The 15,614-nt window shown below is 31.4% G+C and overlaps 1 protein-coding gene and 1 pseudogene across 1 annotated transcript; one reads left to right on the plus strand and one right to left on the minus strand.

Moving 5' to 3' along the window:
• Positions 1–2,282: 2,282 nt before the first annotated feature.
• On the minus strand, positions 2,283–3,066 carry LOC110410929 (uncharacterized). Its single transcript, XM_021420873.2, has one exon. It carries the CDS (start codon positions 2,965–2,967, stop codon positions 2,440–2,442), a length of 528 nt encoding a protein of 175 aa, XP_021276548.1. The 5' UTR covers positions 2,968–3,066; the 3' UTR covers positions 2,283–2,439.
• A 2,024-nt stretch (positions 3,067–5,090) lies between these two features.
• On the plus strand, positions 5,091–10,372 carry LOC110410247 (uncharacterized; annotated as a pseudogene).
• The last annotated feature ends 5,242 nt before the right edge of the window (positions 10,373–15,614 follow it).

Consider the following 15,614-nt stretch of genomic DNA (forward strand, 5'->3'; position numbering starts at 1 on the left):
TGTTCAATGAGACCCAAGCTTAGCTTATTTTATTTGTAGCAGATTAACCAAAAAAAAACAAACCAACCTCGTCCCACTAAGAAAGAACCAAAAAAAAATATTAACAATCAATGAAGAAAAAAATTAAAAATCCAAAACCTTAAATGAACAGAGAAACAAAAGTTTATGATACTATCATGGAAGCTGCTCTCCAATAAATCAATGAAAGGATGAAGAAAACTAAGGACGGAAATAAGGCTAAAAGAAAGCAGAAGCAGCAACAAGGTAAAAGAAGACAGAGGGCAAGGGTAACATTCCAAAGGATTCTGCACCGAAGGGGTCCCAAGCTTGGTGACGGGCGTTGAGTTGCTATGTTATTTTATATTTTTCCCTAACCAGAGTAATAGTTACCATGTTTATTTTGAAGACATTGTAAGGATTGAATGACCCTTTTGGCTATGCTGTTTTTGCCCTTTTGCTTTTCTTATACCAAGAACTCATTTTCGAAGTTGAATGATCAAGTAATTTTATAGATTTTGACTTTGGTTTTAAACAAAATTAAAAAATAATAATAATAATTTCTCACCACCTCATTTTTCACTACGTTATGTCAACTAGTGTCACATTAGCACAAATCCTGTTATCAATTCAATCAATGCCATGCCATCTTGGCCAAACGCCAACATACATTGGTGAAAGTTTAACAATAATTGGATTTGGATTGACATTAACAAATTCGCAAAATATACACTTAATTTACACAAATTATTGTAAAGAGAATATACCGACCTTTTCTATAGAGTAAAGGGACAAAATACATCCAAGTTAAAAAATTGGATGTTTGTTTCCATGCACCAATAAACGAATGTAGGCACATCAAAGTTCAATTATAAGATCACCCTGCAGACTATAAGTTTAGGACATTCTGTAGGAAAACCTAAGAAAAGAGGAACGTGCAGTACCTCCAACCCAATGATGTATTAATATGATAGAATTGCTTATAACTTATGTGCCACAGCTTAAAGAGGGTATAATACAACACTCCACCAAAATGAAATTTGGAATATCAAATCAGTAAACCTTAACTCATATCATCATATAACAAAGAAATGACACAAAAGGCAACATGCTTTAGAAAACCATATAGGCAACAGGTTCATATGAAAACTGCATGCTAGCTATTAGAACGACTGCCACCCACCATAATGCATTCCAAGCATTTAACCATCAGGAGTTCAGAATAAGTGTCATGTAAGCAGCAAAATAAGCCAATTTCATTCTCTTGTGCTTGCATTTGGCAGCTTAATTCATCTTCTGATCATTTTCATCTTAACTTTTCTTCACTATGAACTATAATTATTTATCGTTGTGATTTATTATTAAAAACAACAACAATCTCACCTTCCACAACAGCTCTTGTCAATTTGTTTGTTTAATTCAGTTTTTGCCACTCACAACTGTAAAAGTGAGATTTCAATGAGCAAAAACTATGATGTGAGATTGGGGACTAGATTTTAGGAAACTCAACAAGCAAATTTGGATGGGAGAAGAAAGACTAGATAGAAAACAATAGGATTGAGCTCATGAAGTCATTTGCAATGCATAATTAATTCTGGAAAGAGGTTTAGCATAATATGTTTATCAAATGTGCTGTATAAACTGTACAAAACGCAGCACAACTCTAAATGCTTTTCTAAATACATTTTAATCTGATTTACTAGGTAAGTCAATTCTTCAAAATCTAAAACAGAATGCACCAATGCAACAAATGCTCCTAAGCATAATACTATGAGTTGAACATTAGCATATATTGCAGGCAAAGGCAGCCATATCCTCAATTTCAATACCATTATCATGCACAGAATGCCTCAACAATCAAGTAACTGATCTACTATAAGCTTCATTCAAGTAACTTACATTTTCCCTCTATCTCTTCTCCCTTATAACTTCCTAATAATAACTCAGAATCCACTTCTCCTAATTTCTTTGTTAACATTCCCCAGTTTGTTTTGGAACACCTTTGCTTTAATAGATCCTAGTCACCGGATTCATCTGAAGGACAGTAGACTCATCAATGGGAGTTAAGTAAATTACTTGTGATTCTACAATATCAATTTTCTAGATACATTATCTCCATCCTGTTAATCCATGAATCCAATCCATAAACTTATCCAATTACCATCATAAGCATCAAAATTCAAATCCGAAAACAGTGGCAAAGCCAAATTGTTTCACCACTAGATTCAGGTTCCTAAATAGGGCTTCAGGACCATAAAGAACAGCCAAACCCAAAGAAGGCAAGGTAAAGAGATAACTTAAACGACTTAATTTCAGTTTTAACACCAATCACAGTCTGTCCAATAACAAAAGCAGAGATACCGGAGAAGTGAAACCCATACGCCCTAACCATTTTGCAAAAATGTTCAACTAAATAAAACACCATATTAGTGAGTACTAGTTTCACCTAAGATAAGCAGGGATCTTGATCCGAATAAAGAGCGTACTCATCACATAGGCAATGACAATCGAGGAGATCCCGGCGGTGGCGTAGGAGGCCTTGACACTCTTGGCCCTGTTCTTATCAAGGGCTAGATCCAAGAGGACAATCCCAATGCCACCAAGCACAAACATAAACCCGGAGGAGAGTCCTTCAATAATGTACTGACCGTTGACTCGGCCTTGAAGGAAGACTACAGGGCGGACGGAGCCAGTAGCAGGGTCTTGGGTTGAGCCGATGCCAGGGGGCTCAACGATGACGTCGTAGACGATGCCTGAGACTACCATGAAGTAAGTGAGAAGGAGGAGGGAGAAAACGGTCATAGGGGAGGGAAGGGAGAGCGATGGGAACTTGAGGCGGAGGCGCGGGGGGCGAAGGAAAGAGTAGGGGATCACTTTCAAGATGTGGAACATTGGGTCCATCGAAAATTGGGACGAGGCGTCTGCTGGGGTGGCAGCGCTCGCAGATTGGGAATCTGGCTTCGGAGCCATTTTTTTCTGATTTCAGACGGATCTCTTTCTTTCTCCCTCTCTTTCCGATCTGTGGTTTATTCACTTTTTGGGGGTTTAATCAAGGAGAGACTATGGAGAGGGTGTGTTTGGTTGACCGGATACGACATTCTGTAATAATGGAATAGAACGCTGTTTGATTCACATTTGATGTACGGATTTTTAGCTCACCCACCATTAACATTAACCAAGTAAATGTAAAATTCTTTAATACTTAAACTTCAATATTAAAAAGTTTTTAATAATTAATCAGAAAGAAATTAAAATAGTTATTTTCCCCCAAATGTGATTCTGACGTTCTTTTCTTGTTTTTAATCATTGAATCCCTTGCAACATACTTGGTTGGAGGAATGGAACAATTATTCCCCCTATTCTTAAAACTTTTCTAATAATTTGTTTGCTTCACTTGAATAACCACTCCTCGAAATGACCATTATTGAAGAAACTTGAATAGTTATTATCAAAGGAGAGCTCAGTAATAGTTGTTCTAAAGGTGGGGGAATAGGTTAAAAATTTTATTAGATAACATTACACTTAAATAAATTTAAAAAATACCATTATAACATAGATTTTATTTCAATTTATGCATTTTCTTTCACTCTTTACCCATCTTCTACCTCTTTCATTCTCTTTCTAAAGTCTTTCAATGGATGATGGCAGTGGTACCATACCGGTTGTAGAAAACATTGATTGGTGTTCCCTCACCATATGCAATCGTAAGAAGCACCAATTTAGTGCTCCCTAGCTAGATCCAACCATAGGAAGTGTTAATCTGGCGCTCGACCTACTAGATCACCCATAGGGAGCACCAAATTGGCACTCTATTACACTAGCCACATCTTTGGTGGCTAGGCAATGAGAAAAAAAAAACAAAAAAATGAAATTACTAGAATGGGAAAAACAAAAAGGAAAACTAAATATTAATACTTTTTTTAAAATTAAATTAATATTTTAATTATAAATTATAAATATTTTAATATTTTTAAAATAAAAAATAATTAATTTTATATTATAATAGAAGGTATTTTTGTCATTTGTCACTTATTCCTAAAACTATTCCTGCCAACCAAGTATTAGAATAAGTCATAATAACAATTCCTATCCTATTTCATTCCCATAAATCAAATTATATAATAACGATTTCTCCCTTATTTTATTCTCATGAAATAGTTATTCCATTCTACGAACCAAACATACCCTAAAAGAAAGGTATTGTTGAAACCCTCAATACGTTTGGTATTGAGAATAGCTATTCCCCCCTATTCCTAGCTATTAGTTATAACTTTGTTTGGCTAGTAGTTCAACACGTAATAGCAATTCCTGAGTAATACCTATTCTTTAAAATTAGTAAAAACTCCTTTTCAACTAAACCCGACCCTCCCCTTGGTATTATCTATTCCATGTCCCATGAAATAGCTGTTAAATTTGTTATGACTAAATTACCCCGCTTAGATTTAAAAAATTACAACCTTATCCATATAAAATATATTTTTTCTCTCTCTTCCTCATTTTGCTCTTTCTCTTAGCCTCATTGTTCTATTCCACGGTTTCTTGCTCTGTCAGTAGCACCACCTCTCTCATCCACCTTCCCAGCTACGTTACTCTCTTTCATAGTCCAAGTACTTGCTTATTGTGCTTTTGTTTTCTGTTGAAAGTGAAAATGACCCAAGTGTTGAATTATTTTATATTTGAAGTGATTTGATTTTATCTGACTTGTGTATTTCTCAATTTTTTGTTTGTGGATCGAGTTTGCTCTCCTTTATTTCTTTGATTCATTGTCAATATTATAGATTATGCATAGTGACTATGATTTGGGTAAATTTTTTTTTCTCTTAGATTAATAAAAAATTAGATATAAAATGAAAATTAAAAAGATAAGTAGTAGTAGTAGTAAAAGAAGTAGGCAAACTTCAATCTCAGTATCATTTTCCTATTATGTTTTTTCTGCAATATTTTTTTTTCGATTTTGTTTTGTAGGGGTTTGGGTATTTGAGAGAGAGATAAGGGAGAGAACGTTTCTTTGTTAGAAGAAGGCTTATTGATTTAGGTTAGTTTTGCAGTTCTTTAAGCTAGAACTTGTTTTAGCAGTGTTAGTGGTAATAGTAATGGTATTTGAGCGTAGCCAAAGAAGCACGAGTTGCCCAATACTTGTATCTGCACACTTCTATCTCTTTTGTTGTTGCTTAATAGAAAAATCTATCAGCTCAAGAAACACATTCTCCTTATCCCTCTTATTAATTTGAAAAGATAGATTATATGTTGAGTTAGTTTGTTATGGTTTATGAAAGCTTGAGGTGGGATAATGGAATGTCTTGTTGTGCTTGACAAAAGTTTAGAGGAGCTGTTGGGTAGTAGTTTATTGCTTTATTTTTGCATCTGGAGAAGGAAGAAAGGGAAATGATTTTGTCTTCATAATTACAAGACAAACGTGTCAACTCTAATGCAGGAGATTACCAGACTTATTGATTTGGGTTAGTTTTGGTGTATATTTAGTACTGATATACTCAACAAGTGAGAAATTTTTTCTTATAATGCTAGGTCAAAATGAACCATTATTTTTCTTTTCATTATCATGCTAGGTCAAAATGAACCGTTATTTTTCTTTTCATTATCATTGTATTTGGAATCGTGCTTATAAATGCATGAATAATAGTGAATGTATATACATTTTCATTAATGGAAGAAAGTAAGTGGGAACTTTTGACTTATGCAATTTTCTGCTATATGCATGGATTTCCTCTGCTTCTGTTAACAGACACTTAGATACATGAATTATTTCCTTTTCTCTGCCTGTCTCTCTAACCCAGTCGCACCAACTTTCACAACTAAAAACAATTATAATTAAGAAAAAAAATAGATACATGAATTTCCTTTAACAAACTTAGGCGATGTATGTTGGAGGTTTATTTTTTGATGGCTTCTCTTGGGCAGGGTATCAACATGATTTTGAGATGATATGTTAATCAAGGCATAACATTTTAAAATCATGTGCTTTTTTTGTATCCATAGAACTTATCCCTATTTTCTATGAATGAAATCCATTAACTTTTCAAAAAAAAAACCTTAAGCAGAGTAATTAGTCAATTACAAAGAAAAATAAGAATAAGTGAAGGATTCTATAGCCTATTTATGCCTTCTAATTATATGTTTATGGGGCTAAAATGAGTTCCTAAAGTCACTTACCCATACCCAAGTCCATTTTTTGACTAAGGTTGTTGTTGTTGAGCAGTCAATGATCTAAAATATTAGTTATATTTTCAAAGGATAAACACTAATTTTTTGTGAAGGTTAAAGTACAGAAAGCTAACAGGAAAAATAAAGTTTCATCTTAATCTTCAATTGATCTTAATCTTCAATATCTTGAACCCATGCCAAATCTTTGGGTATAAGAGTTTCAACTTTCAACAATATTAGTTTACAAGATGAAGTCTTTAGAATGTTAAATCTCATAAGGACACATTTAACTAGTTAAATTGTCTTTATAAATGCTAGAAAAAAGTTCAAAATTTTTTTTAAAATTTTTATTAAAGAGGGATAAAGGTATAATCATTATTCATAATTATTATGCAACCTTATAATTATAATATAAAAATTTTAAAAAATCCTAACCCTACGTACGTGCTTATTAGCACGAGTTAAAGTGATATTTAAATATATTATGATAGACATCAAATGAGGTTGATTATACAGCTTAATCAAATAATTAAATTAATGAATGCAATAATCAACATATATATTAACTCTAAAGACACACTCAAGCTATAATTTATTCTTATCCCCACACTTGTCTTTCATCCCTACCAATTTACATCCAACATGCTCAATAAAACATATTGCTCATCCCATTTAAAGAGATATTTGTTAAAAACTCTTTTTTCACCTAATTCACACTCATTTTTTAGATTCCATAGATTTCAACCTCTTAATTGAATTTTAATTTAATTTAGAGTTGGTAACATTGTAATTGGAATTGTAATAATCCTTGAATTATACTATAAATACAAATTGAATAAGAGTAAAATTTAGGGTAAAGGGCTTTCAAATAAGATTTCAATTAAGGTAAAGGGCTTTTGAGAAAGGTAGTTGAAGTTAAATCCATTATTTTAAGGTATTGATGCAAAGATACAAACAACATGGCGATAAATTAATAATATTTACTTATTTATTTTGTTTTATTTTCTTACTTTTTATATGCCATATGGCTTTAATATTTTCTGTACAAAATAAAATAGATTAGAATATTTATTTTTTGCAGTCATGGTTCGTTTGTGTTTGAGAAGAGCTGCTGAACGCCAAAAAAGGCTACTAGCTATGTTTAAATTTTATATGGAAATTTGTCATGCTGTTGGTTAGTTTTTGACTTTATTGTCTGCAACATTGACTTTATGTACTTATAGGCTAAGAGTAAGATCTTATGCATTAGATTTTGTTGCAAATCGAGAGTATGTGAGGCACCTTGTGTATAATAATGATATTTCATGTATTTCACAAATTAGGATGAATAGACAAGCCTTTTTGAAATTATGTGAAATATTAGAAAGTATTGGAAGGTTGAAGTCAACAAAGAACATGCTTGTAGATGAGCAAGTAGCAATATTCTTACATATTATTGCTTATCATGTTAAGAATCGAGCCATTAGTTTATATTTTAAAAGGTCAGGTGAGACAATTAGCCAACACTTTCATAATGTTTTAAATGTAGTGCTGAAATTGCAAGAACATTTGTTTAGAAAACTTGAGCCCATTCCAACAAACTCAACAAACAATCGGTGGAAGTGGTTTAAGGTAGATTATTGATCTTATTACCTTTGTAACTATATATACAAGACATCAATAAGTTTACTTATAAGTAATTCATTACATTGGATTTGTAGAATTGTTTAGGTGTTCTAGATGGGACATACATTAGGGTTAAGATGCCAAGTGTGGATAAACCTAGATATCATACTCGTAAAAGGGATGTTGCAACAAATATGTTAGGTGTATGTACACCTGACATGTAATTTGTCTTTGTTATTCCTAGTTAGGAAGGGTCTATAGCTGAAGGCAAAGTTCTTCGAGATGCACTAAGGAGAAGAAATGAACTTAAAATGCTTCATGGTAAGCTTTCCTATGATAATAGGAAGGTATTTCAAATTATGTACTATATGATTATTCTAATTAAATAAATAAATAACTTATGTAGTTTGTTTTATATAGGTTGTTACTATCTAGTTGATGCAAGTTATACAAATTGTGAGGGCTTCCTTGCACCTTTTAGGGGTCAACGATATCATTGGAATGAATGGTGTCAAGGCCATGAGCCAAGCAATCCTAAAGAATTTTTTAATATGAAACATGCAACTACTCGCAATATTATAGAGAGGTGTTTTAGGTTGTTGAAAATGAGGTAGGGTATCTTTAGGAGTCAATCATTTTATCCGATTAGGATACATAATCGGATTATTATAGTTTGTTTTTTGCTTTATAATTTTATTAAGAGGGAGATGAGGTTTTATCCTATTGAAGTTGATTTAGGGGAATATATTCAAACCAACATAGCAGTTGAGGAGGATTTTATAAGTACTATTGATCTTACTAATATTTGGAGTAATTTGAAAATGGAATTAGCAAATCAAATGTTTAATGAATGGCTAACATCTAGGCAAAATGATGATTGACATTTGTTAGGCATATTGGTAATTGATGGATTGTTTTAGTGTTATCTTCCTTTGTCAATACAAGTTGTTCCTTTTTCTAATTTGTTATTAGTGTATTAATGTTTTGTCGATTGTTGTTGTTAATTGTTGTTTATATTGTACTTTTTATCACGTAAATAAAGTTTGACAAGTTTTAATATATTATTAGATATATCTCTTTATCCTTTTATTTTTTTAGCATTATAATTAATTTTTATAATAAAATGTTTAGTGTATGGTAGAAAACAATGTCTATGTCTTCAATCTTAACTTCTTAAAGTTCAAATGGAACCAAAAGAAAATGGAATTATCATGAAGATGTAGCACTTATTTCAGCTTTGACTAATTTGTACAATAAAGAAAAATACAACACTAACACTAGTTTTAAAGGGGGTTATTTGATAGAACTTGAAAATATGCTTACAACAAAATTATCAAATGCAAACTTGAAGGCGAAGCCCCATATAGAGTCTAGAATAAAGACTTTGAAAAAATAATAGGCTATTATATATGATATGGTGCAAGGGACACATGCTAGTGGATTTGGGTGGGATGATCAAAGGAACATGATTGTTGCTGTGGGAATCTTACATCCAGGTAAGTTTTTGGTTTGAACTTATTAAACTATTTTCATTTTAGCTTCTTAATAATAATATAACTAATAGTCATCTATTTACTTTTTTTGTTATTAGTGTGATACCTCACATCCCACATCTGATATAAACATGATTGTTAAGACCTATATAACAATTCAAGCTCATCACTACTAGTAATTTAAGCTTAAAATTTTAAGGGCAATGTGCTTTACGCCCTAAAAGCTATTGGGCAGTGGTTAGACTTGTGTCGTTATAAATGGTATTAGAGCTTGCGACTAGTCCAATATAGGCTTTCACATTATTCAAGTGAGATCTTAGGTCCGTCTATGTGATAAGTGGCCTTGATGAGGGCATCAAGGATTTGAGTGGGAGAGATTGTGATACCTCACATCCCACATTTGATATGAATATGATTGTTAAGACTTATATAACAATCTAAGTCCATCACTACTATTAACTTGAGCTTAAGCTTTTGAGGGCCATGTGGTTTAGGCCTAAAAAGCTACTAGGCTAGTGGTTGGACTTGGGTCGTTACAATTAGAGTCACAAGGAGGCTGCCTTTTTTAGAAGAAAGAGTTTTCCTTTCTTCAATGAGCTTAGTCTTATTTATGTAAGAGATCGTGCAACAAAAAAAGATGCTTAAATTGCAGTAGATATCCTCGAAGAAATACAGGAATGTAATGATATAATAAATGAGGAAACTGAAGGTGAAAACCATGTTGACTATAGTTTTGACAATGAGGATTTCTCCAATATTCAATCTCAAACATCAGCTCCTAGAAGTGAAACTACTTCAACAAGGAAGGGGAAAAAGCCAAATTAGATGGGTGATCCCATTACATCCGGAACAATTATTATTGTTGCCATGATATTGGGTGAAAATATAAAAACGGCTAGGATTGAGTTCAACAAGAGCGTTGGGATAGAAGTGAACATCCAACAAAAGGCTTAAGAGTTGGATGGGTTTTTAAGTCAAGTAAAGGGATTGACAGTGAGGGAAAAGGTTCTTGCTTCAATTAAACTTCTTGAATCTCTAACTCTATGTTTGTGTTTTTCAGTATTACTCCTGATCGAAGACTTGAATGGGTGAAGACATTTCTTGCTGACCGTTGAGCTTGGATGGCTCTGAAACTTTTTATGAGGGTAAGTTCTTGATGTTATAACTTTTTGGCACTTGTGGTTGATGTTGATACTAATTATGAGGTTCATTAACAAGTTTGAACCGTTTTTAGTTAATTATTGTGTTGTTGGTTGTATAATGATGATGTCATTGTAGCTACTTTATTGGTTTTATGCATGTTGTAAGTTAGTGTAATGGGATGGATATTCATCCATTACTTTCAAGGTTAGAGTATTTTTGTTAACTAGACCTTGGCTTTTGATTATATGTAATAATATTCTCATCTAAAAGGCATTTATAGTATGACAAGGCTCTTTCATTCTCTATTTCTTTCCATGCTAATATACAATAATGATGCTTGTAAATTGTCATTTTGTTGCCAGATATGGAATGCTTATCTAAATTGAAAGATTCATTATTTCTCTCTTTGGCATTTATGTTTCCTCAAGACCATATCCTTGGTTTCAAAAAATGATTTTCCTTTTTTTTGAAAAGTAATATAATTTTCTATTTAATATACCAAAAGACATAACTTATTTTTTCTTAGAAAAAAATGGAAGACCATCTTTCTAATTTCAAAGATATGATTTTCTATTTAATATATCAAAAAACATGATTTTCTATTTCTACTAGTTTCTTCATTTTTTTCCCAAATATTTTTTCCCCAATATTTTGCCCAAACAATATTTTGAAAATAATTCATAATATGTGAAGAATTGACTAAAAATAAACATCTATACACGAAATTTAATTGATTATTATGGATAAAATATAATGTAATTAAATTATATTTTAGAATAGTTATCCATTTATAAAAATATGTGAGTAAATTATAATTATTTTTAGCATTTGGGATAAAATATAATTATAATGGATAATTGTCTTTTGGGATAAATATGTATTTAAATTATAATAAGGATAATTTTGTTTTCTTATGAAAACAAATGTTAATATAATAAAGGTTATTTTTATCTTTTTATCACCTATTCCTTTCTTATTCCAATCTTATTTTTACCAACGAAATACTACAATAAGTCATAATAGCAATTCTTGCTCTAATCTATTCACTATATCAAACAAAGTAATAACTATTCTATTATATTCTATTCCTACTTTATTTTATTCTCACAGAATAACTATTCTATTCTATTTTTATTTATTCCGTGAACCAAACGTGCCATAAGGGTATGTTTGATTCGTAGAATGGAATAAAAGGGAAATAAATAACTATTTTGTAAGAATATAATATAAGAGGAATAATTATTATGTAAGTTGGTTCATGAGAATGGAATAGAAGAGAAATTGCTATTATAATTTATTTCACTATTTGGTTGGTAAGAATACTTTCAAGAATAATCAAAGAATAAGGAGTAAATGACCACAATACCCTTTAAATATTTAAAAATTATAAAATAAAACAATAACTAAAATAATTAAAATAAACTTACTCAACTAAAATAATAACAAAATCTATTTCTATGGTCATCAAAATAATAATAAAACAAATCTATATCTTTAAATTATCCTTCTTCCAAATTCCGCATTTTATAATATGTCGACTTAATTCATTGTATCATCCTTTTCTTTTTTTCCCTTTGGCAAATAGAAAGTTGGAATTCTTATTATGGCTTTTTTAGGTTGAATACATGTGATGGCAATAAAATTTTTTTCCTTTTATTAAGATATTTCTATCTCTTTGTCTTTCTATGTTTAAACATTCGAAACCAAATTTTATTAAAAAAAATCATAAAACTTTGTAGCAGCTACTAACAGAACCTAAATTTGGTTTTAAAATTCATGCAATCTTCCATTTGTAAGTCATTTCAATTTTTTCTTAACTATACACAATAAATCATTCACTCAATTCCATCTTTCTTCTCTACTTCACCAAATCCAGAAAAAATTGAGCAACACAATGAGGTTGTTTTAGAGAGAGAAAGGGTAAGGAAGAGAGAGAAAAATGGGGTTGCTTTAGAAAGAGGAGTGAGGAAAAGAGAGAAAAAAAAACCATAAATGAGGTTACTTAACTTGCTTTAGAGAGAAAATGAGTGAGGAAGAGATAGGAAAAATAAAAAATGGGGTTGCTTTAAATAGGAGGAGTGAGGAAAAGAGAAAAAAAAGAATGGATTGATATTATATAAGAAGGTAATTTTTGACATTGTAAGGGAGTAATTTCGTCAAACCATTTTTTTCTTATTCCAACTGGCTCAGAATAAACATTACAAAAGGTGGCATTGGTAATGCTTATTTTGACCCCTCAAGGAATGGCCATTCCTATGAACGAAGTGACTTATCTGATTGGTAATAAGAATACCATTCCCTTGGACCGAGTACGCTACAAAATGGCCATTCCCATGAACTAAATGACTTATTTGACTGGTAATAAGAATAAAAGGGGAATAGAATAGCCATTCCCTTGAATCAAGTATGCTATAAGAAAGAGAAACAGTGAGGATTCTCATGTTCTTGTTCTTCTACATGTGCTGATGTAGTATTCAACAATACAGAATTAGGATCCTTATGAGAAAGTGAAGATGTAATTGAAGAGGAATTGGTGAATACAAGAGAAGTTTCTGATCAGATGGTTGGAGATATTGAAGTGTTGGGACAAGAAATTGTAAAAGAGATTGAATCCATATAAGTGATTAGGCATGTCTCTTGTCTAAAAGGATTAAACACTAAGAAGTTGCATCTCATACAATAGATTCTTTAGAGAAAGAAAGGGTCATTGTAAAGAGGTAGGTGAAGAAATTCACAATGAAGCCAAAGATGATGATATGGTCAAAGGTAAAATTTTACAGTTTAGAAATGCCATAAGCATGTGTCAGTTAAAATTCTACCACGCAAGTATACGTATCGAATAGATAGTATATTAGCAAGTAGAGTATCGATCCCGCAGGGAATTGATCTAAAGTTTACTAAGTACTAAAATTATTGCAAATTAATCTTATCCAAACATTCAAAATAATATCAATCAAACTAAGTTATAGCAGAATTAAATTAGAAAAATCAATAATAAATACTCAAATAAATATCAAACAAACAAGCTAGGATTACAATATCCCTCACACTTCATCTAAATCTTACTCTCCTTCCTTAACTTATCTCAATGGTTTGAATTGCTAACCTAGAGTCTAAATTATTTATAGGGTCTCCCAACTCATCTTATAAAAATATCTATTTGACCAAAACACTATATCCCCATGTGAATTGAAATTAAAACAAACTCATTAAGTTCAGGCTCTAATTTGCTACATATGGCCTATAGGTATATCCTATCCTATACGCAAATCAATAAATATGATCATATGCTATCCAATTTTAGTGTACACTAAACTCCTTTTCCAAGTTTGTTTAGGTTTCTAGATCAATTTAATTGGTGCCATGCAATTAAAAGCATTAAGAACAAATTGGAATAAACAATTCAAATCCCATTGAAAATAAGCAAGAAAGTGATTAAAATCTAGATTACATGTGAGTTCAATTGCAATCAGAAAATAAATTAGTTCATAATACTAATAAAGACAATATCCAAAGAAATTTAGCCATGAATCCAAGTCAAAGAAAATAGAAAAAAAAACACAAAGGTAAGAGAGAAAACTAATAGTTAGAGATGTATGATCTTGATCTCTCTCCAATTCTCTTGTTTCCTTGCTTTGTTCTTGGCTCCAAATCTCCAGAATAGTTTCTTGCTGCCTCCTTTGCTGCCTCTCTGCTGCTGTCTCTTGTGCTCAAAAATCTCTGAAAAAGTCTCCTTAAATAGGCCCAATAACTATTTTGCGAAATTCCGTTAATGTCCTTTATTTTTTTAGGGAAGTCGCGTAGCGCGGCGCGCTACTTCTCCAGCGCTGCAGCGTTGAGCTCTTTGGAATTTTGTATGTGTGCTTCCTTTCATCAACGCTGCAGCCTTGTTCTCCAGCACTGTGGCAGTCTATCAACTTCAAACATGAGTTTCACCCTGATATGTTAAGAACTGGGCAAAGTAGTAAACATAAAAGTTTATCCTGTCTCTTAACTTTCTAATGGATTAAATCACATCAATTGGACTTCTGGATTGAAAGATTTGCTCCAAATCCGCATCATGTTCAGTCTTTACATCCTGCTGCAGTGGTCCGAATTGACAAATGTTTTGACCATGATCCAATCATAACTGGCCAATTGGTGAACAAATAAATTGTTTCCCTTCTTCTTATAATTTGATTGGTCAAAGATCACCTCATTTGGAGTTTTTTGAAAGAGTATGGTCAAAATATTAAAACATATACGAATGAAGCTATCACATACTTGCACTGATTTTCATCAAATGAGTCTTTTTCATCAATTTCCTACAAAAGCCATGGAGAAATTAGCTAACTACTCTTAAAGTAATTTAAAATAAATAACCTAAAATTTAACTAAAATAACTTAAATTAATCACTTAACAAATAATCAAACTTAAACTAAAAAAAACACCTATAATGCTAAAATTCGAACATAAAATCAAAGATCTAGCTGTTAAGCTCACAGAAATGAGTCAAAATAACTCTATATAATAGAGTTATCAGCATGGAAAAAGAAGTTAAGGAGGGGAAATCTAACACTTTTGGAGTCTCAATTTTGAAGTCAACCCACTCAAAGTGTTCAACCAGTAGATTGGAATTGAAGTATTTCTTAAGGTTATTTTTGGGGTTTTAACAATTACTACTATGGTTGCAACTTTTACCCACAAGAACAACAAGGTCTCAAGCCATATGATCAATTAAACTAAAAGGTAGCAACCAAAGTTAAATCATAGCAAATATAAACCCTAATAAAATTTATTTATTTGAAAAAGAACTAAATTTCATAACATTGCAACCATAAAGAAGAAAAAAAAAATTTATTTTGAAATCTTTAGTTCTTGAAGTTGCATAATTTTACCAAACTTAATCTTTAATAGAAGAAGAAAAAAAGCATGATGGAGTTGTTGAGAGATAAAACAACAGGAGAACAAAAAACAATTGAGAGAGTTAGAGAGAGAGAAAAGACTTGTTATTTATGTATTTTTAAATATAATTATTAGTATTTATTTTATCTTATATCTATTTTTAAATGAACCTTTTGATATTTATTATTAAGCTCTTATAAATTTTGATTTTTACCTTATCAATAAAGTGGCAACATTTGGTGAAGTGGTAATGTATAGAACCCCAAATATAACCTATTATTAAAAGGTTTATATTTGATACACTAACAATGTATAACTTTAATACATTA

Source organism: Theobroma umbraticum, unplaced genomic scaffold (assembly GCF_002168275.2).
Source record: "Theobroma umbraticum cultivar Fairchild unplaced genomic scaffold, ASM216827v3 scaffold_56.0, whole genome shotgun sequence".
NCBI classification, from domain to species: Eukaryota; Viridiplantae; Streptophyta; class Magnoliopsida; order Malvales; family Malvaceae; genus Theobroma; species Theobroma umbraticum.

Excerpts from the sequence above, each read along its gene's own strand:
- LOC110410929 (XM_021420873.2), bottom strand. The coding sequence starts at position 2,967 with ATGGCTCCGAAGCCAGATTCCCAATCTGCGAGCGCTGCCACCCCAGCA.